General features: G+C 43.4%; 1 protein-coding gene across 1 annotated transcript in view; it reads left to right on the top strand.

The window, feature by feature from the left end:
• ATLIG4 (DNA ligase IV) overlaps positions 1–23839 on the top strand; it is a 205995-nt gene that overhangs the window by 166651 nt on the left and 15505 nt on the right. The window contains exons 17-25 of the mRNA XM_087387540.1: positions 6966–7058; positions 7190–7238; positions 7447–7534; positions 8161–8352; positions 8475–8600; positions 12827–12926; positions 13086–13191; positions 13337–13476; positions 13633–13794. Coding sequence (XP_087243666.1) covers positions 6966–7058; positions 7190–7238; positions 7447–7534; positions 8161–8352; positions 8475–8600; positions 12827–12926; positions 13086–13191; positions 13337–13476; positions 13633–13794 — 1056 coding nt within the window. The remainder of the gene's footprint in view (positions 1–6965; positions 7059–7189; positions 7239–7446; positions 7535–8160; positions 8353–8474; positions 8601–12826; positions 12927–13085; positions 13192–13336; positions 13477–13632; positions 13795–23839) is intronic.

The following is a 23839-nucleotide window of genomic DNA, read 5'->3' as shown; positions in this document are numbered from 1 at the left end:
TTTTCCACACACCCCAGGCTGTTTTTTCACCGTCCACATTCCAAACAACACTCTCATGGAGTGACAATTCAATTATGGACTTTGCCGACAGATCGGCCAGTGCCCAAGCATCATCAGATGTGCCAGTGGGCTTCACACCTTTGTGTACAATAGGAGCATGAAACTGCCTGAGGATTAGCACATTCAGGACCATCTTTTTCCACATCGGGTAGTTAGCAGCACCCTGCAACTTCTTAATATTAAGAAGAGAGGACTCCGAGGATGAAGCCATTACAATCAGCAGGAAATATAACCCACACTTGGGTGCCTGACTCCCTGCAAACCAAGTGCACACAGGCACTTGAACTGTGCTCAAAAAATTTAATTCCTGCAGCGGAACAACAGGAACTGCACCTGCAACTGTTTCTCCCACTTAAACAGAGAATTATAACTGTTTATTGCTTGCTGCAGTTTCCGAACAGCAACTCTGTTTGCATCATTAAATGCACTGTTGTACAATCAGCAGTACTCTGATATTAAAGCAGCATCTGCCCTGCAATTACAGTGAAAAACAGCAGTGTATTTTGCACTCTGTACTTCTGTATAGTGATTGTAATCAGCCCCACAGTTGACACAGAACAGTACCTGACTGTACCAGAAAGTACAGAATCAGTAAATGACTATTTGACTGTTCAAACCTGTCAACTTCAAGCTTCAAGATACCACTAAAACTGTATAACACAGTTTAGAGTAGGACTTAGGCAAAAGCCCCTTGACTGGAGGAAAAATTCTCAGGATTTGAGTGCATTTACCGCTTCACTGACCACTGTAAGGCATTTAATTGCTTCCCCCAGCACTGATATGCATCCAATTGCAAAACCCCCAATTTGATTGGCACATTTAGTGCTCAAGTCTACAATGTAGTGCTCAATGCATCTTCCACTGTCCCGTAGGTCAACAAAAGCATACGAATCCTGCAAGAATCAACTCCAAATAGGAGGATAAACGCAATGCGTGCGTATACAAGCCAATACTTGGCACTGGCTACAAAAGCCCCTTGATTCTGCAATTCAATGTTGAGGATTTCCTCACACAGTAGGCATAGACTGTTATCTGCTCACTGTACTTGCATTTGACCAGTAATGCTCGAAGACTGCACCTGTACCTATAACGCTGCCGGAGCAGTTGGCGAACTCCTGGCGGGAGCTCGTAGGCCTGGCGGGCTGCTAGCGGGTTGCTCGCCTGCGTGGCGAGCTGATGGCGGGCTGCTGAAGGCGTCGCCTGGCTGGCGACTTGGCGGCGCTGCTAGCTGGCGTCGCCTGGCTGGGCGACGCTGGCTGCATTTGCTGGCGCTGGCTGGCTTTGCTGCCTGCTGGCGCTGGCAGCACTGGCTGCTGCCGGCCCTACTGAAGCAGCAGCTCGCTGCTGCTGGCGGCGAAATGCAGCAGCTTAGGCTGCTGCTGCTACTACTTGAAGGCGCTGATGCTGGCGAGATCCACAACACGATGCTGCTGCTGCTGGACGAATGGGAGGGAGAGGTGCAAGCTCAGGCTCTGATACCAGTTGAGAGGTGGGAGTGAGAGAGAAAGAGAGAGCACACCGACACACACAGTAGACACAAGAGTGTGGGGATAATGAAGTATGTGTGTACCTCCCCAAGCACACACAGTCAACCTTTTATATCAATGGATAAGGTTACAACACTAAGTACACCGTACTTAGTGTACTTAGCAATAAAAGTACTAACTGTACTTAAGTGTACTAACTGTACTGGGGTGGCCATAATGCCTTTACCCCAACACAGTACATCCCCACCTGGCTCCAAAGACTAATGAGGAACATGGAGCCACACCCCAAAAATATAAAAGAAATATATCGTTTTCGGAGGACTATCCAAGGCAGAGGACCTTTATTGACTCAACACATGATTTATTGCATTCATTTTTGGGAAATACCCCCAGGGTAGAGTGCCCAAATATATTATGCTTTAGAAATCAAAATCATGATCTCCATCATCCTCTAGATGTGGGAGATAGATTGTAAGAGCATGATCCTGTGTCGGCGGGTCATCTTTGTCTGCATCATCACTAGTGGCAGATGCCACCCAACTGGCATGATCCTTCGATTGTTGTTGAGCAAGCTTCTGATAACACTTGTCCTCTGTATGACCGAGCTTGTTGTAGTAAGTGCACTTGAATGGCTTGAATGTCTTTCCTCGTGCTGGTGGAGTCGATGGCCTAGGTCTCCATTTGATGGTGGAGGCAAGTGCCTGTGTAGTATCCGTTGAATAGGATGGAGATTCTTTATTGCAGCAATCCTTTTCAAGCAAAAGAGACACCATATCTTCGAATGTAGTTGATGCAATGCGAAGTACTTCAAGGGCATTCTCAAAGCGAGAAATCCCTTCCATACTTGTCATCAGGACAGCCATTTTGTCCTCGTCATCCGGGCAACACTTCAAATTGGGGAGTTGTTGAACTAAAGATTGAATTTTTGCTATATGCACACTCAAAGTATCAGACTCTTTCATTTTCAGCTTATAAAATTGCATTTTCAGAAATACCTTGGAGTTGGTGATCTTGTTACCAAATATATTCTCGAGGTGTGCCCAAATCTCCTTTGCCTTGGACTTGAAGTCGATGTGATGAATCAATGAACCATCTAGGCAAAACCCAATGATTGCGATGGCCCTCGAATGGTGTTGCTTCCAAATCTTTCGTGTTTGAGGCTCTGTTGATGCCTCAAGTGCTTCATCATCTTCGATGGCATCCTAAACATTCTCCTTCATGAGAAGGAGTTGCACTTTTGTTTGCCATGTGGGAAATCCATCCCCCTTGAATTTGTCCACAAGGAGAGAGTTGGTGGAAAGCAAAGCCAGAGGAAGAAATGGGAGAAATGGCAGGCACAATGGAGATGTAGGAGAGGAAGAAATGGCGGTTAGAACAGCAGCGAGTAGAGAAGAGGAGCGGGCAGGCTGTATGGGCAGAGAGTATGGCGCAACAGTCCGTACTGTTGTACGGCTGTTCGTACGGATAGAGAAGCAGGTAGCATGGCGGGCTTGCTGCAAGCTGCGAGCTGGACACTAGGCCAAGAGAATGGCGCCTAGGAGCGAAGCATGGGGCTGCCACGAATCATTGGAGCTGAGTTGCCTCACACCATTGGAGTTGCCACGAGCCTTGAGTTGAGTTGCCATTGTTGGTGAGGCTCAAGGTGGAGAGAGTAGAGCTCAAGATGAAATTGGAGAAGCAGCCAATTGGTTCTTTGTCTTCAACAAAAGCATAATATAGGGCACTCACAACAAGTGCATGTGAGGCTATATGGTTCTAAAGACTATTGTCAGAAATAGATTACTTTGATGAGTAAAAGCCAACAACAATATGCTACATGATAATTAATCGGCTCAAGCATTAGCCAAGAATCAAGTATCTCACTCCAGGACAAAGCACATTGATGTCAGAAAGCACTTCATCAGAGAAAGAGGATTACTTAGTGACATCACATTGTAACATTATCATAGCAAAGATAATATTATAGACATCTTTACCAAATCACTTGGGAAAGAGCTTTTCGAGAAGCACCGACAACTCTTGGTTTGACTCAGAGGAAGGACATTCCCATTAAAGGAGTGTGATGGAATGTAATATCAGTCCTTTTTTGAATGTAATATCAGTCCTTTTTCGAGTCCCCATAATCATCATCTTGAGGGAACGCCTACTTCATGATGTTGATCTTGAGGGAAAGTGTTGAGGATTCATCTCAACATCATGAAATCATATAGCTCTGATACGAAATGAAGATGCAAGACATGGAATGGAAAGGAAAAGCAAGACTAGGAAAGCATAATGGAAATGAAATAATGCGAGAAAGAAATATACAACCAAGCAAAGTACTTATATGATCAAGGAAGGCATGAGGCTTGATAAAAATGACAATGAAAGTACAATGCCTTTATAGGATAAGCACACACACTCTAAGTGTCAAATGTATATGGGATAAGTCCCATAGTGACACATGGCACTCTAGGATATAAAGTAGTATAGTACTACTCTAGAACACACTAAAAGTCACTCAAATTGACTCCATTTCCTAACACTGCCTGCTTAAGCTCGGAAGGACCAATGAAGGAAAGAGATCCCATGTTGTCTCTCGGGTTGCAACAATCTGGGAAGGCTCCTGCTTCGATTGAAACTACCGTCGATCGAAGTTTGCATAGTTGTCAAGGATCTCTTGTGGCATCTGACCGCTCGCATTGCTTGACCATTGAAGCTGAGTCCTAGTTGAACATGGTCCTGTGCTCTGGAAGAACTATTTGGCTTGGGAAGAGTAATGAGAAAGAAAGAAAGAAAGAAAGAAATTTTATTCGAGTCTTCGGAAGACCGATGGGTCTATGAGACTGAAAGAAAACCTGATACAAATCACAGTAAGGGTGGAGCTACTGAAACGAGCATCATCACCCGTGCTGAATCCTAAGTCTGATCATCAGGCCTCCGTGGCCTGAAGGTCAAGCCTCGCACTCTTATACGGGTGTATGAGCCATTGTGCGACTAAGGCACTGTGGATCTGGCCACCTAAGGTACTCTATGGATGCTAAATCCTATATCAGTGCTCTCTCAGTTGTGCCTTTGACGAAGGACCTAGGCCTAGGGCTCCTTATTGCTCCTCTGGGTCACGTCTGCCACCCAAGTAGCCTAGCTGCCCTTGAGAGGATACTCTGGCCGCTGCCAAATATCAGATACTGTGTATTGCACATCCTCCTTCTGCTGTGAGCATTTTTGAGAAAGAAGCTCCTCCCTGCTTGTCCTTCTTAAACTCTAGCTTGTTGAAATCATGCCCAACAATCCAATAGTCACCGCTGTGAGGCACTTTGTGAACTACATGCATAAGGCTGGGTGGTGTTGCCTTATGCAGGGGCGTACATGTTTAGGATCCAAAGGACTCCCCCACTTGGAGACCCGTCCAAATTGCTTGTCGTGTGATAAGCTCACCCTGATAAAAAACATATGGGGGCCACTCCTCCAACTCTTGCCTATTGCAGGGAACAGAAACTCTGCGGCCCTCCCCAGAAGATGCTGATAACGTATGCTCCTGAATCAATAGAAAATCAGCTGCCCATCCTACCACTTCCCTTTGCAACTCCTGGCAGAGTATCAACTATGGTGGTCGTTGCCACGTACGATCATGGAGCCCGTGCACGTTCCAACTAATTATGATCCAACTCATGGGGAAAGGGGGAGGGGATAGAGGTCCTCTTGTGGGTGGGAGCCTGCACAACAACTATGGATTTATGTGACTTCGCAAGGGGATTAACCCTCGTTCGTGCGATTGTGCGTTAGAGGCATGATTGGCTCAATGCCTACCTTCTGGGCCCTTTGCATCATGAAGGGAACACTTTCCCTTATAAGGCCTATGAGCACATTGCGGTAATGTTCACCGAGTGGCCTGAGAGAGATGAACCTCTAGCCCCACCTGAAGCATCGCTACTACGCGTATGCATAACGGTGAGAAACCCAGTTGATAGATAGCCTTGTCCCCATGAGTAATCCACAACTCCCTACCCTAGGGTGCCAGCCACCCATCATATGGAACATCTGATCCCTCATCATGAGATCGAATCATACTGGAGTCCACTTGTCCTCTCCTGGAGCGGTGAAGTTGAAGCCCCAAAAGGGGTTGGTGGAGGAGCCAATCACCCCAATGGATCCCCTTTCTAGGGCTACAAGATCACTACCGTCACCTCCAAGGCGTGGGGGTAATCATCCTAAACATCAAGGTCATTCCAGTGACCAAGCCTTTAGAACTCACTCGGGAGGGCTGTCCAGGTCGAGGCCTCGGACCAGGAAGTTGAGAAAACAGACCATCTGCCTCTGCTTGCTCCATAGGAGCTGTGTCTTGCATTGGGAGACTGCCGGGCTCTGACTGTGAAGAAGATTCCTGAGGCTGAGAGGAGAAAGTCTCTACCTTGCCTTTGCCTGAAGGCTTAGTTGTTTTAGGAGGTTTAGACTTCGAAAGGGTGGGGAGGAGAGGAGGAGGAAGCTGCAGCAGGAGGGGGTGGCTGTGCGGAGGAGAGTGGAGGGAGGGGGGGAGTGAGGGGATGGGAGGAGCTGGAGCTGTGGCCTCCCCTGAGGCCTGACATGGTGCAAAAGCCTAAGAACTCTGCCTCTGCCACTGGTGGGTTTGCTGGGAGGTCAAAGTACCTCACCCTCGGGAGTCTCAGGATGTCCTCCAAAGGGAAGCTGGTGGACAGGGAGACTAATGACAGCCACCTTGAATGTGACCATCTCCTATCATCTGGTAATTCAATGGTGCATCAGGGGCTGGGATAATGGGAGTGAGCGGGAGGGAGGATACAACATGAATCTAGCACTACAGTCATTTTCTCGAAAGGAGAAGCTGATGGACAAGGATAAATTTAGTGATGACAGCTAACTTGAATGTGACCATTTACTACCATCAGGATATTCAGTGGTCAATGACGGTTGAAACAATGGGAGTGTAAGGGGGGGAGAGAACACTTGACGGGCCCAAAGCAAGAGAGTGGATCATGGAGGGAGCAATCCAGAAGAGAGGAGAGCGACCCAAGCGCTGAGAAAGGAGCCTGGGATTACCAGCTTGCCATCATTGGACTCATCTGTCTCACAAAATAACGGTCACATGTGCCTTAACTGCAGTGCAATGATTCTTAAGTTTTTGATTGCATGTTGTACTGATCGTTCCTGCCTACCTTAAACTGCCCCACATTGAATCTATCATCTGTCAACATAGTGCTACACATGCATGCACATGCACGCACTGAATATACATTATTGCAAATAAAAGGTGAGTCCTATAACTTTTTCGGGACTTTGTTAGGGACTTTACTGTTAATATTTTGTAAAGACATTTCGTTTCTTCTTTTGTTTTGTGTTTTGCTTTATGTGAGTTCAGTTATTGCATAAGCTTATTGTGTCTTTTTTTTTTGTTGGTCTTGTTGAATATGCTGGCTTCAGGAAGAATGATAAGAACATGAGGCCGCCAAGCTTTTACACAGTTACCAACACAGCAAAGGAACGCCCTGATTTTTGGGTTGACCATCCAGAAAAGTAGTGTCCTTGGCTTGTGCATGTTTTTGGGTTTTTTATATGCTTAATTTAGAATCGGGAATGCTTTAAAAGGAAGAACTTTCAGGTTAGATGGATATTCATTCACCCTGCTGTTCTATTCCCCTTTGCAGGTCGGTTATTGTTGAGATTATAAGTGATATACGCACTATAAAATCAGAGGTGATGTTGTCATTCTGCAGGAAATGTTTATATTTTCGTTCTATGCTGTGTAGATTGTTATAGACAAGATTATAAGTGTTATGCAAATTATCAAGCCATAGGTAATATGTCAATGTGCAGGACCATATGAAATTGTGATATACTGCTTATATTCAATTGTAGGCTCATAATGCACTCTGTTTTAATGCTTGTCTTGATCTGCCAACAGGTGTTTGCTAGTCCCTATAGTTTACGTTTCCCTCGTATACGGCGGGTACGGTATGATAAGCCTTGGTATGATTGCCTTGATGTGCAATGTAAGTATGCTGCATTCTACTGAATAATTAACTTTTGGAAATACTTTTTTCTCCAATGTATTGCATATGGGAAACGTGTTATTACTGTCTTTTGCTGGCTTTCATGGGCTAATTTAGTCTAATCTATATTTATTTCCTAATTTTCCAAAGTTTGCCTAAAAGAACAAATGATTAGGCTGATGCATATCTGTGAACTCTGGACAAGCTACCAATGCTCCAGGACAGCATGGGTACATTCTGAGATGTTGATGCTATTTTAGAATAAATACTAAAACATTTTAGCATCTGGATGGTGATGCACATTGTGAGGATGCATTTGGATTGGACTATATCTTCCTTTCATTTTTGTAGAGAGTTTCTTTGGGATGGATGCATCAAAAGCGACAGTTTTTTAAATATGCACAAAACATGTGAAAGAACGAAGCTAGTCTTTCCTGTTGTGGTGATGGATATTCTCGTCAAATATGTTTTAAGCCTTCTTGGGCATTGGAAGGCGCATTGGGCATGAGGCCCTTACAATTGGGCGGCTCTTGAAAGTAATAATCACTGATTCGACAGCCTTCTGTGATGCATATCCTTTAGCACAAGCTTCTTTCTGATAGGTTGATTTTTTGTTTATGCTGCAGCTTTAGTGGACCTTGTACATTCCAAAAGTGGAAACACAGCAGATGTAAAGGTTAACGGGAAAACCAATAGGCCAAAGGTCTCAAAACAGAAGAAAGCAATGCAGTTGGTGCCTTTGGTTCCTTCTCATATGATGGTAACAGATGTATCACATGTCAAAAAAGAAACCTCAATTTTCAAAGGATTGGTATTCTGTATCCTTTTCAGTTTCAATAAGCATGAAATTATATCCTTGCTTCCAAGCATGTCTTTCTTGTGCACAAATTATTTGCACATTGAGGGTATTACTCTACAGTTTACTTTCACTTGGGTTCAGATTTTATCAATGCTCAACCTCAGGATTCCAAGGATACCCTTCATAAGCTGGTCGCTGAACACGGAGGTTCATTTTCAATGAACATGAATGACTCTGTAACCCATGCTATTGCTGCTGAGAAGAAAGGTGAGGGCTACCTCTGTATAATTGCAGAGCTTTGTCTGTAAAAGTATCAAATTGATAAAAATAGTAGACATTGGTGTACGTGTGTCAACCTGGGAAGTTAATGTACTCTCTCCCTCTTACCTGCCTCGACCTTCTCCTCTCCGCTCGCCACAGCCTCCCACGCTCCTCTCTATCAGTCCATACAGACTTCATGTCCATACAGTACTGATATGGCTGATCCATACCCCCTGCCAGTCCCGCCTCCCTCCAATTCATTCCGTTCCGTTCTCCTTCCCTCACCTCTCTTTGCTTCGTTCCACCCTCTCCACTCCACTCCAATTGCTCTCTCCCTCTCCACTCCACTCCACCCTCTCCACTCCCATTGCTCTCTCCCTCTTAGAAATATGATTTTGGAGGCTGCTGCTCCTCACTAAGCTGCTTCTCTCTGCTTGAAATGGTCCTTCCATCCTCCTTTGTATCATTACAGACTATATGGTGCTTGTACAGCCTGTGCAAGAGCTCATATAGTAGTGGTAGAGCTGATCTGTGCCCCTGCTTGCTTCACTCCCTCTCTTCACTCCATTCCGCTTTGCTTGCCTTCGCTCACCTCCTTTTGCTCTATTACTCTCCACTCCACTCAGCTCCACCTTCCCTCACTTCCATCCGCTATGTTCCACTCGGTCCACTCTGCTCTGCTCCACCTTCCTCTCCTCCGTCCCACTCCACTTGATTCCTTTGATAAGACTTGATTCTGTGGGCTGATCTGTATAAGGAGGAAACCCCTCTAATCCATGCTTCTGAAAATCCAAAACTAAGAAGGGTGCCCTTAAAAAAATCCCAGTCTACCCTGTCATATGCCTTCTCAAATTTCCAAGTGTAGAATGGCCAGCCTCTGGCTGCTCTGTATGGCCCAATTTGAAGCTTCTCAAAATGAGAAGATATTATAAAAAATGCTTCTGCCATGCACAAAGCCTGTCTACGTATCATGAGTAAGATTTGGGAGAATGGGCTGCTTGATGGCTGTAGTTAGAATTTTGTCGTAGGAGCCCAAAAGAGTGATTGGCGGCCATTGTGACACCAAATTTTCTGCAACCTCCCTTTGGAATAAGTTGTGTGAGACCCTCTATAAGTGAAACAAGCATAACTCCAAGGTCCCAGATGCCGCAGGGTTGAGGTAACATGGTCCCCAATCTTATCCCAGAAAGCAATAAAAAAGGAAGGTGTAAGCCCATCCGAACTCAGGAACTTGTCCTTGTGAAGGGCAAAATGTATATAGTCCATCAAGTGAGGCTTGCATGCTTACATTGTCATATGGCATATCTAGCATCATCTCTAGCCACTTTGTCATGATCTGTTGAGAGTGGGCATATGGCTTCATAGTGTCCATTGGTATTGCAAAAAATGCCCCCGGATGCCATGCCTCCTCTAGTGCAGAATAAGGATGCCCCTGGCCCTTCGGTGTCCAAAAATAAAGGTGTTAAAATGCCTCCTACACTACAAGACAAGGGAGAGGCACTACTTAATTCTAATGGAAATGCACCTGCTGTTTTACCTTCTGCACCTGAGCTCAAGCTCAAGGATTAAAATACTAATGAATCCTTGCATACTACAAGAGGGATGGTCTCAGATAGGAGACCTCTACCTCCTAGGACTTGGAATGCCTCGTCTTCAAGTGGTCAGATTCTTGCTGAAAATTCTGGAATTGGCATTACATGGGCTGCTATGACGGTAAGCCATACTTTATTTCCAGAGGAAGAAATTGCTGGTTTGACGCTTGGTTATCAGGCTGTACCTCCTCGTCAAGATCTCATCACGGATCCGGAGGAGGCTATGCAGGCCTGATTTTCTTGTTTTTTGGATAATATGACATGTACATAAATTTTAAATATGCTGTCATAATGAAATGCTTGACACTTAATGCATAGGGTTTATGTGATGCGAAGAAATGGAAACTTATATGGGTGTATCTCAATCAAATGCGACCAGATATAGTGGCTTTCCAAGAACATAATCAACATATGTATGCGGGATGCCAAGGGCATTTATGATATCTTTTTCGCTGGAGAGCACTCTTTCTCGAGTGTCGTATTTTTGGTGAAGCATGATCTTCAGCCAGCGTTGCTCTCAATGATAACCAAGGTAGATAGATTAGTATACAATGTCTTATTGAGGGAGAGATATTTGATTTTGCTTGAGTCTATGCGCCTCAATCCTCTCACAGTAGAGGTTTTATTTGGGATGCTATGCTATTGTATCCCTAGATGCCTACATTTGTGGAGATTTTAATAATGCCCCACAACAGGGAAATACTTGTGTTAATACTCATATGTTGGCCTCTGAGAGACACCATTGGTCTCAATTATTGCTTCAACTCAGCCTTGTTGATCTTTGGAAGGAATTACAGCCCATATTGCCAGGATATAATTTCCAACGTAATGCACAGTCCCCTTATTTGGCTTGCCTGGATCGTTGGTATAGGGTTAATTCACAACATTATGACAATCACACTTACAAAATGTGGGTTGACTACACTTTTATGCATTCGGATCATGTCCCTTTATGGTTGAGGATATCTCTTCATGAAATGCCAGTTGACAGGTTGTCATCTTGTTATTGTTAGCAATAGTTACTTGGAGCATGTTGTATACAAGGCAATGTTTTCTGATGCCATTAAGCTTCTTTCACATTAGAGGCATATTGATATTCATTATGCATGGGATACTTTTGTTGTCAGAATGCAAGCAGTCATTCGTGATTATGGCAAGAATTACATGAAAAGTTTGAGGGACACTGTTACTTGGGCCAAAAAACACTTGCCAAACATTGACTGAGCTTAGCCATTTTCTGCCTTTGTCTTTTCCAGAAAGCATGTTTTTATGCTAGGCTAACCATTGTTTGCAGTGCAATGATCATATAAAAATTACTTAATGGGAGCACAGAGGGCATTTTTTAATAAAGGTTGTTCGTCAAAACAGTTTTTCAAAAGCCTACATTACAAGAGGCACTCTGTCAGTATTTGCCGAGTCCTTATGCCTGTTGGTTGTTGGAATTTCTCTCGATCACAACTTGCTGCGGCTTGTGTCAACTCACTTTGCTCGGCAGTTTGGGTGTGCATATCTCCCTTCGTAAGAAGTCTGTTTGCACGACGACAACTTTTGCAGCATGTCTTTCCCTTTGTTTCTCCTGCACATGCTTTGGAGCTAGACGAACCTTTTACTAAAAGGGAGTTATCTGATGCAATAAAATCCTGAGATGGAAATCTTCAAGGTGGGATGTTCTCATTGTTGAAATTTTCCTCACATATTGGGATATCCTTAACTCTACTTTACTGCATATGATAAATAGTGCTTGGCTGTTCGGAATCCACCCAAAGCGGCAAGGCTTTGATCTCTTTTTCACGTGGGTTCGCTATTGGGGACTCTGGAGCCTTTGGAAAGACCGTAATTGTAGTCTTTCAAGATCCCACTTTCTCAAAGTTTTCTTTCTTCTGGGTGTTGTTGAGGCAATCTTCTTTGATTGCCTGCGTGCTTGTCAGATAGATGATACTCTTTTCTTATCTGATAATGAGATTTTCTGATCTTGTAATTGTTAGCCCCTTGTTTGGGGATTGCTCATTGTAATAGAAAGCCTGATGGATTTCACCCCCAAGAAAAAGGAAGTGTGTGTCTCACACTGCTTGTACAGGATGAAGACAAGTTGTGCAAGGGACCGTTAGACAGAACTTGTAACACCTGAGGCGTGTGTTTGGCTTGTGTGTGTAAGAGAGCACTGGCAGGCATATACATTAATCATCCACCTTGGGTCACAGCTTCATGATTTATGAGAGGCTAAGCATTGGAGTTCAAAGCTGATTGCAGCTTTATGGACTTCAAGAAGGCTTGTATGCACAGGTGCAAGGTGAGTTTGTTCTCTAACTGGTTGAGAAAGCTGAGAACCAAGGGGATACCTTGTGATCTGCAGAGTCAAGAATGAGCCGAGTGTTGTCTCTCTTTTATTGTTTTTTAGTTGGAATGCTATTATCCCCCTGGAGAAGTCTCATCTGACAATACATCCTTTCCATGTGTGGTCTTGAATAGATTAATGGCTTCTCCTATCTTGCCCCATTTCTTAAGGAAAGGTTCGAGGGTATAAGTAACTTAGTGGAAGCTTTCTATTTTGTTCTTGGTTAAGATAAACTTGGCTTTCTATTTTGTTCTTGGTTAAGATAATTCAAGTTTTTCTTACAGTTGAAGGTTGAAGCTTTGCAGGTATAAGATACGAGGCTGCAGCAGTGCACAGGGATATAATCCATCAATCGTGGGTAACAGATTGCTGCTCCCAGAAGGCGCTGCTACCCCTAAGGCCAAAGTAAGGGATCTTCACAAACCTCTTTGTATGTTTACTGTTTATACAATTCATTGTCCACGATTCTAGTAGATGGTCACTAGAGCCATGCCAGGCTCCAGCATAAATCATGCCTTGTATTATGGGACTATGTATTACCTGATTGAATATATTTTATGTAAGGTATGCCCTACATTTGTCAGTAGCTTCAAAAATAAAGCTGAAGGATGATGCAGATGAGTTTGGCGATAGCTACATACATGAAGTTGACATTGCTGATCTAAAACAGGTACCATAACTGCAAATATCAGTAAAATGACTACTTTCTTTGTTAATATTTCTCTTGCAAAAATGAAAGGCATGTGCATGAAATTTTCTGATTGGTTTTTGAAGTTTTTGTGGTACCCATTGACCTAATGAACATTTTTCATCAGTTATTCCAAAACCTGGAGGCAATCGACTATCCAGTGAGTAAGGAGGAGATCCGTCATTTTCAGAAGAAATATTGTCAGAGGGAACGCTTTGGTCAGTTCTGTGACTGCCGCATCTACTTTCATCATCCTATCCATTCAAAGTAAGTTCTTGACCTTAGAATGGTTTTGTAGCAAATGAAGAGCTCATCTTGTGCATGTATATTCAGCCCTTCAAGTGTACTTCATAATTGTTGATATCCATCACTGGTGTGTCTCTTTCCTTAGTTGGATTGAGTTCATTTTTTTGAAACTTGCAGTAACAGGGATTCCCAAATGGCAGCTGAGATTACATTGAAGAGATTGGAGCTTGAAGTTTTGATGCTAGATGGGGAAGTCACAAGCAACTTGAAGAATGCTACTCACATGATCATTTATACATCACTCGATCATCCAGTCTCCTTCAATAATATCTTGAGAAGGTGCTAGCAATACTTTTGCTGTGCATATACAATCTTTACAAGAAGATACTGGTTTTCTAAAGTTTGATAGAAAAGGACGTTAGATCTTAAGAAATGAGGTAAGCATAGGTATTGAGGTGGTCATAGGCTAAATAAGGCTTGCTAGTATTGACAAGTGATCATGGACATTTTTATCATAGAAGGCTTGGTATATGTGACATTCACCTCCAATTCAAAGCTTTTTTGGTATGCCTAACATCCTCCAAAGAGGAAGCACGGAAAGTATAGCGTGGGATGATTCTATTAACTCTGTTGAACCGAAAAAGCAACATATTCCATTTCAAGACAACAAAGTACCGAAGTACAGTCTTACATTAGAGGTGGGAGAGCCATGTCCATCCTCCACAAAACTCCCAAAAATCGCATCAGAGGTGGAGAGGTAAATCTCAATCTGTACCCTGACAAAGTTTAATCATGCAGGAGACAAAGATCAATCCATAGTTACCAGAGAGTGGGAACATTTCGGGAACGTCTGATGCCAAAATGAGAATGTGGGGGAACATGGAAGGGGGAATGTGAATGCTAGTCATTTCATCAAATGACCTGGAAATATACCAAAATATGCAAAGAAAATCACTTTTAACAGCTCTAAAGTTGCCATTTCAGCTTTAAACTTAAAAAAAAACACAAAAATTACAATCGTGAAGGCCGAGGGAGTAGGAGAGAGTGGAGTGAGGACTGATAGGTTAGTACAGGCAAGAGCAAGAGCTAAAGAGGCATAGTTCCCATGAGTTTTGGAAATGGTGATACGGAGCATGGCGGGAAACCGTGTTTTGGAGTTCAGGTTTCAGTTTATAAGGTTAGTAATCTATATATATATTATATTATTCATACATATATCATTCATGAAAATATTAGAAAAGCTTGAAAGATACATCTTTAATCAAGTTCAAAGAGGGAAAGTGTAGTAGGGTAGAGGAAGGGAAAGCATTACAAATGCTTGAAATACATCTTTAATCAAGTTCAAAGAGGGAAAGCATAGCAGGGTAGAGGAAGGGGAAGATCACTAATAAAGGATTTAGGAAGTAAAGGAACTTGGAAGGAAATTTAAGATTTGAGAGAAAGAAAAGGGCCAGCTTCCAAGCATGATGTAGGTGAAGGAAAAGGATTGGTAGAGAAGCTTGAAGTGGTGCAGGTCAAGGAAGAGGACAAATAGAGGAGGAAGAAGCAAAGGAGAGTGGCTGGGAAGCAAAGAAGAGAGGGCGGATGCAGTAATCACGATTTACTGACGTAGGAAAATGGTCCATGAGGCGTCGAGAAAAATTGGGGGGAAAAAAAATCCTGTCCGAAACACAGTTTCGCATTTCAGAAACAGCTCAAAAACGTCGTGCCGTGCCGTTTCGGACCTTCCGAAACCGTGTGTTTGGGAACAATGCTAAGAGGCGGTGAAATCAAGGAATTAGGCCCCAATGCACAGTTCCGGGCAGTTTTGGCAATCGCACGCCGCGCTAGATCTCGGAATGTCATTGCTACATGAGAACATGTCCCAAAACATTTTCCGGAAATAGGGGAACACATCCCCCCGGTGTTCCAGCTCCATCAATTCCAATCCTACAGGCCAACGAAGAGCTCAAACGAGGCAACTCTTGACTGCTACCTTGTCCCAACAGGTCACACAAGAAGCCCTCAAAAACCTACAATGCAGGAGAGTTGCTTTCCTCTGGAGTGATGTGCCGGAAACTATTTAAGGGAACAAACAGTGGCTTGCTTTCCTCCAGCCATGTAAAACACACATGTGAGAAACTAGTTCAAAGAGCAAATAGTGAAAACCATGCTTAAAAAGAACCATTGAAACACTTAATGAGAGAAAAACGGGTCGACTCTAACTATCCCAAACTAGATGCGGTAGAAAGGCAATCAAGCGAAGCAACAATCGTTTGCAGTGGGTGAAGGATTTGGCTCACGAACTCAATGTTACCCCGAAGTGCTTCCCTCTCAACAAATCCTTCTCTAAGACAATGATTGATGAGAGTGGTAGTGTGCCCCTCCATTGTCGGCCCCAGGGCCGAATTGCTTGAAAGAAAACACTGAGTTTTAGCAAGGCGGGTAGGAGCTGGTAGCAGTCGGCAATGATGCAAAATGTCCAGCAAAAGGAAAAGGTACGATTGCTCTCAAGTCAGATGGAGTTGTAAAACAGGTGTCCGATGTTCTTTATGTGCCAGATATCAAGAGGAACTTGTTGTCTGTTTCTGCGATCACGGATCGGGACCTCAAAGTTCACTTCGACAAGAATGGCGCATAGATTCTGGATCAAGGGAAGGTCGTTGGTAAAGGTACATGGCGCAACAACATTTACGAACTCTCAGCTTTCAGTGCTCGAGCCGATGTGAAGAACACTAAGCTGTGGCATGAGAGGTTTGGTCATCTAAACCTTAGTTCTTTAAAGGAGATGCATAAAAGTGGAATGATTGCAGACCTACCAGAAATTGCAGATCTGCCCGATGTATGTGAAGCTTGCATGATGGGCAAGCAGCATCGGCAGCCCTTTCCTAAAGAGGCCAGCAGGGCAAAGGCTCCTCTAGAGCTCGTTCACACGGACCTCTGCGGAAAGATGGAGACGGAAGCTTTGGGTGGTTCCTACTACTTCATGAAGAGATAGTGCCTTGCACATCTTAGAAGACTTAATGAAGTTACGTCCTGAAAAGGCTGCATCAAACTGTAAAAAAAAGGTCAAGCTTTCAGCATATCTTGTGCTCCACTCAAGGTCTCAAACCTCACTGCTGCCCCACTTTCCTTATAGTCTTTTTCCTTGCCTTTGGACGTTAGATTATCATAAACAGGTGGCTGCAAATATGGAGGATGCATACCATGACTCCCAGCTTGACCATCATTGCAACTACCTATAGGAGGGTTTGCCATACCAGCCCCAGTTCCTTGCATACCAAGCATGCCTGCAGGAGCACCCAAATGGTCATGCATTCCACTTTGTGACCTTGGTTGCATGGCAATATTTGCATACATTACATTATGCATTCCGGGCTGCATACCCCCAAGCATAGTCCCTTGCATACCTTGCATACCAAGCTAAAAACCAATAACGTAGTTTGCAAGCATTCCAAGATTATCCACAGCTTGACCAGCCTTTGTCTGGAACTCTAAACCACCACCAAAATATCTTGGATGTAGTGAGGATTGGGTGAAAAGCTTGCTGCCCCTGGTTTGCATTCTGGAAATTATTTCTTTAGCCATGCAAATCACCACCGAGACCATAGATAGACTGCCGCAATGGAGCACCCTGTGCATTTGGAATAATAGATGGCTGTCCATTGAATGGCATAGGACCATATGGCTGGCTGCCTTTGAACCCCACTAGTTCCCCTGGATGTGAATGACTCTTCTCTTTAGTTTTCGGGTGACGTTGTAGAAACTTATCAAACCGTGGGTCCTGAGTAAGGTGTTAGTGCTCCCATTGTACTAAAGAAGTGTGCCTTGAACAGTGCATCAGCCTCGTTTGCATCATCAACCTCCTTACGCCCTTTGGGCTGAGAATCATTCACGTCAAAAGTATTTGCAGCTTGCTGTCTATCGGCATTCTGATCATCATGAGAAGCTCCCTCATTCATAGGTGGTTCATCTTGCCCATCTTAAGAGGACTCCTCTTCCATATCCCAATCTTCATCAGTAAGTGAGATACTTGATGAATTCTCCTTGCTGTAATTCAATTACAGAAACCAATACTTGCACCATGAGACAACCACATGCACCTCCTTAAGGAAGATGTTGATGTCCTAGCAATGGAATCATGAAACTGGCCTTAAGACCAATAAAAGGGCGGTAGTAAACAAATAACCAGCCAATATTCTCACATTGGGAGCTAGAATTCCTGCTCCAAACAAAGACACTTATTGGCCTTTGTTGGTGTTTCTTTAATTTATGGAAGACCCTGAAAATGGGTTACACAATTAATACATTCTACGACCCATTAAGCATCAATCTCTCATGCTTAGCCCTTGCTGAGTTATGCTCTCACCAAGCACATTGATGGGGAGAGGCAGACATTCCGTACGGCGGTTTTGCCTGAGAGTAGAGGTCGCGATTGGATCCATACGGCGATCACAGGCTGTTGGGGATTGACGTTTTGGAGCACGGGCTTATCACCAAAGGGTGGCTGAAGGTTGCCATTGGATCCGTACGGCACCCACGGCGGGCAGATGCGGATTGGCATTTTAGGAGCACGAGCTGACCACAAGGCTTTGGGGCTGATCGAGGTTGACATATGGGAGCATGGGCTGACCATAGGGGCTCATGGGCTGGTGGCAAAATTACGTGGTAGCCAAGCTGTCCTAAAAGCCTTGCCTTCGTGCCCGGCAGCTGATTCGTGAGGGGATGACTAAGCATAATGGCCAGGCTAAGTGGATGAGGCGGAGTGGACGTTGAGCGCCAATAGATGTCACCAATGCATAACAGTTGTGTGCTTGAGAAAGGGGTTGGTCCACAGGAGGTGCCTTTATGACGTACCTTGGAAGAGAGGCTTTGCTTACTCACAAGTCTCAAGCCTCATATGTCAAATTAGCTATAGGGGCTTGGTTGGTTATAGCGGGCTGCTCCAGTGAGCTACGAGCTACCTTGGAGGGGCTTGTTCACAGGAGGTGACTTTACGACGTACCTTGGAAGAGAGGCTTTGCTTACAAGTCTCAAGCCTCATATGTCAAATTAGTTGAGGGATGAGCATTTTCCGAGTGAAATCTTCCGAGCGTCCGAGCGAAGGAAAAAAAAAGCTTCCAACTATGCAAAAATATGACAAAAATGGATCATAAGAAAACATAGTTTCACTTAGAAATATGAAAAGTATTATAGGAATGCCTATTTTATACACGAATATTTATGTGAATCTTTGGGAATGGTGAGAACATAATGGGATCGCTTTTGAAGAAACCCACATGTAGAGTAGACTTCTCTATGAAAATTCCCTTATGATCCTTCTTACAACTTTTTAGTTAATAGGGGGTAACATTGAAAAACCTCTCTCAACCTATCTTCATGAAAGGGTTTCTCCAAAGAAAACTCATTGAAGCAAGCCATCAAGGTAGTTTCGATAGCGAAACCCCTTTTGAACAAGGTCTTTCAAGGTAGTTTCGCTGGCGAAACTACCTTGGACAGCACTTTTAAAAGTGACATAACTTTCACATCCAATGTCCAAATATAGTCATTCAACCACTCAAATTGATCGGAAAACCCCATTTGAGCACATCTATGGGGTTATATTTTGGAAAACCTTGCATATATAGTATTAAATATTACATGTATTTTATGAGAGTGATATATAAGCCCAAGTTAATACTTATTTACAGTAATTTAAACTTCTATAGAAACATGTCCATAAATATATTGTTATTAATACTATAAAAACACTTGAAAGATATTGCCATATGATATAAATGTGTTTAATAAGTAATTATTTATGTATAATATTATTATATTGAGAGTGATTATGAGGGACATTTCTTAAAAGAATTATTTTTCAATACTTTTTTAAGGTAATAACAAGGGTACAAAGGGATGTCTATGAATAAGAAGATTTATGTTATGTAAAAATGAATGAGTGACTAGTCTGTATAATTTTATGATAAAGGGATCTAGTTCTAATGAAAATAAAAGTGTAAAAACCATGTTTCCTAAAGAAATAATATTTTTAAAATCTCTTGAAAAACACGCTCATATAAGCCTGCTCATAGGTTTTTGCTCGTAAAATTGACGCACCCAATTAGTTGTAGGGGCTTGGTTGGTTATAGCGGGCTGCTCCAGTGAGCTACGAGCTACCTTGGAGAATGGGCTGTGGGCACACAGGGTGCCTTATCCCTTTGCGGACTGTTTGGAGGCCCTATGTTGTGCAGGATGAATCACATTCATGATTCCATCCTTGGTGCAGCTTCCGTTGATGTTGACTGCTTGTTCATGCTTTCTATCTCTTCTCGGAGCGCACTAATGGTCAGGTGGGCACTTGAGGCAGCTATGGGAATTTTTTGACCCGGTATGGGTTGCTAGGACAGTTCCAAGCTAAGTGCAAGCATATTTGCCAGCCGAAACGGAAACGGGAAAAACCAGGGAAACGGAATTTTCGTCCCCCGTTGAAACAGAAACGGAAGAAACGGCAATATGGTACAATTTATGTACTAGAAATTATTTTTTTAATACATAATACAATTATCAATAGAGTGCAAATTATACATATTACAAGTGTCTATACTTGAAGCATCATGGAGGCTTCTATGATTCTAAATTCCTATGATGATTGATCTATCTAGTATCATGTGTTATCCATGAATGATGCTTCAATAATCAACATGTGTCATGAACTAAGTTCTAAGTTCTAAGTTGTAACTTCTAACAAGTGGTGAGCCTTCTTCTTGGGCACTCTCTGTTAAACACTTCCTTTACTAGATTCTACTGCAGATCACGGGAGCAGCACCACAAATCTCCACCCAGCCATATCTCACTGAGGCTAACCAGCAGACAGAGATCTACGTTACAAATTCAACATGAATCATCTTCTTCTCTTCTCTCACTAGCCTCAGCAAACCCCAATTCCCTAGATAGATCTAGATGCCACATGTCATCCATATAGGGCCTTCCTAATGCAACATTTCACCCCTCTCTTGGAATGCATTAAATTCCTTGCCCCTAGGCACAATCTTTGCACTAGGCCCTTGGCCTTAGATCTACCTAGTCTGGTGCTATCAGCCCTCACCTAGGACCTTGACATTAAATCCCTCCCGATCATTTACATGAAGCGCAAACACATATATTACAGAGATAGATCCTTTAAGGGAAATGTCGACTGATTCTTCCGAGGTCATGCTACCTCGGCTAGAGCGTAACATTCCTTCCCTCTTCAGACATCAGCGTCCTCGATGATAAAGTCTGGGAACACTCTCCGCAACTGATATACAGATTCCCAGGTAGCTTCGGATAGAGGCTGACCATGCCATGCAACCAACACCGTGGGTATCTTTCGATTTCGTATTTGCATTGTTCCTCGGTCCAGGATTCTTGTTGGTTTGCGCCTTGCAATATCCTCTATCTCCTGAAACAAAACCACACCTTCGATTAGTGAGTCACCTGTATGTAAAAATTTCCTTAAGCGCGAAACATGAAAAACTGGGTGCACCTTACACCCCTGTGGCAATTCCAATTTATAGGCTACAGTGCCTATTCTCTTTAGAATTAACCACGGCCCACAGTATCGAGGTGATAACTTAGCACACTCTCCTGAAGTCAACGACTTCGAGTGCGAAGGAATTCTGAGAAAAACTTTTTCTCCTTCTTCAAATACTCTTATAGATCGATTTTCGTCCGCATATACCTTGGCCCTATCCATAGCCTGGCGGATATTAGCTCTCGCAAGTGCTAGCATCTCCCGCATCTGAACTACAAAGTTCGCGGCACTAGGCACTTTCTGAGGTATTCCAACTATAGTTGGATTTGCTGGTCTATAACCATAGTTCAGTTCAAACGGACTGAACCCGGTAGATGAATGTTTTCTATCATTGTAGGCAAACTCCAACAATGGCAACCACTTGTCCCACGAATGTTGCCTCAATGACACATATGCCCTCAGCATATCCTCTAAAGTTTGGTTGACTCTCTCTGTCTGACCATCCGTCTCAGGATGATCCCCACTACTCATTCCTAACTCAGTCCTCAGTGTCTCAAATACCGCTGTCCAAAAGTGACCCGTAAATCTGACATCTCTGTCTGACACTATGGATCTAGGCAATCCATGCAGACGAAATATATGTCTAATGAACAAATCCACCACTTGTGGGGCACTAACAGATTCTCTAGTTGGAATGAAGTGAGCCATCTTGGTTAGACGATCAACCACCACAAGGATATAATTATATCCTCCTTGTGTTGCAGGTAGTCCTACAATAAAGTCCATAGAAATGCTCTCCCACTTACTTAGTGGTATTTCCAAGGGCTGTAAAAGTCCGGGTGGCTTCACCCGCTCGGCCTTGCTTACCTGACACGAGAAACACCGTGTCACATATTCATGAATATGCTTTTTCATCTTTGGCCAAAAGAAATCTTGCTTCACGAGATCATATGTCTTCTCGACACCTGGATGTCCTGCACACGGGCTATCATGGCATTGTCGAATGACTCTCTGCCTGAGATCATTCTGACCAGGTACTACAACCTTGCCATTTCTAACGAGCATACCATCCCTTATGGTATATCTTGCATAAGTTTGGCCTTTTCTGGATGCCAGGTCATCCTTTTCACTTTCCCCGGGTTTTAATACATGAGCTTTAGGCCATAAGCTCTGAACAAACTCGTCCACCTTTTGAGTTTCTCTGATCTCGGTCATTAGAGCACTCTCTAATATCGCGAAACTCAGGTTGTGCATAATGCGAGACAACGCATCAGCCACCTTATTATCTTTTCCTCTTCGGTACCGAATCGTCAAATTAAACTCCTGCATGAGCTCTGCCCACCTAGCTTGGCGGCCCCTCAAGTCAGGTTGTTTACAAAAATGTTTCAGAGTATCATGATCTACATCCACATAAAACTCTGAACCATACAGATAATGCCTCCATGTTTTCCAAGCATGGATAACAGCATACAACTCCAATTCATGAGTTGGCCAATTCCTTTGAGAGGGAGAAAGCTTCTTGCTTTCAAAGGCTACTGGCCTTCCCTCTTGAAGGAGAACTGCTCCTACCGCAATGCCACTTGCATCGGTTTCTAGGAACAACGGTTTCTGGGGATCAACTATTTTTAACACCGGTCCTGTGACCACAGCTTGTTTTATGGTGTTAAAACTTTCTTGTTGATTCTGTCCCCAAATAAATGGTATTTTATCCGAGGTCAGATCAGTCAATGGCGATACTATTCCGGAATATCCTTTGATATGCCTTCTATAAAACTGGACAAATCTCAAGAATGATCGCAACGCGGTCAGACTCTGAGGGATTGGCCAAGTTAGTATCGCAGCCACTTTCTTCGGATCCATTTCTACCCCCTGTGGAGTAATTATGAATCCTAAGTACTCAAGCCTAACCATATATAGTATAGTTTTCTTTTTATTCACGTAAAGACTGGCTTTCCTCAAAGTACTGAACACTATCCTTAAGTGTTCACGATGCTCAGTAACACTTTTACTGAATATTAGGATATCGTCTATGAAATGTACTACGAACTTTCCGATATACGGACGTAGTAAATCGTTCATAAGCATAACGAAGGTCGCTGGAGCATTGGTAAGTCCGAAGGGCATTACCAAAAACTCATAATGACCAAACTTGCTTCTTAAAGCGGTTTTATGCACATCCTCGGCTCTAATCCGGATCTGATGGTAGCCACACTTAAGATCTATCTTACTGAAAATCACGGCTCCATGTAATGCATCTAGCAAATCATCAATCCGAGCCGTTGGATACCTGTGCTTAACAGTGATATTATTTAATGCTCTGTAATCTATACAGAGGCGAAACGTATCATCATTTTTCTTCTTTAATATCACTGGCGAAGCAAAAGGTGAGAAACTTGGTTGAATCTGCCCCAACTTGAGGTATTCTTCCAGTTGTCTACGCACCTCCGCCTCTTCAGTAAAACTCATTCTATAGGGAGGTCTATTTACAGGTTCTGCCCCCGGGATCAGTTCAATCGTATGTTGAACTTTCCGCTTTGGAGGTAACCCATAAGGTAGTTCATCCCTGAAACATTCAGAGAACTCCTCTGTTATAAGATTAGCCAGCTTGGCCATCTCACCACATTGCGTAACATCAGTGCTAGCCGAAGAATCATCCACCGGCTCTACCGATGCCGTGCAAAGGAATAAAAACTCTACTTGAGCCTTTCTGATTTTCATCACAGAAACCAACGGTCCCTGAGGTATATCTTTTTCACCTCGCAAGACATAAAGCACATCATTCATCTTGAATTGATATACGTGCTTTTTCCAATCAATGGCTGGATTCTTCCTAGAATGCCATGCCATTCCCAGGGCTATATCTGCATGAGCAAGCTTGGTCATTTCAAAATCAAGCTTCTCAGCATAGTC

Source organism: Dipteris shenzhenensis, chromosome 2, assembly GCF_047967505.1.
Source record: "Dipteris shenzhenensis isolate YYH24624 ecotype China chromosome 2, Dip_SZ_1.0, whole genome shotgun sequence".
NCBI classification, from domain to species: Eukaryota; Viridiplantae; Streptophyta; class Polypodiopsida; order Gleicheniales; family Dipteridaceae; genus Dipteris; species Dipteris shenzhenensis.
This window is presented reverse-complemented; position numbering and strand designations above follow the sequence as displayed.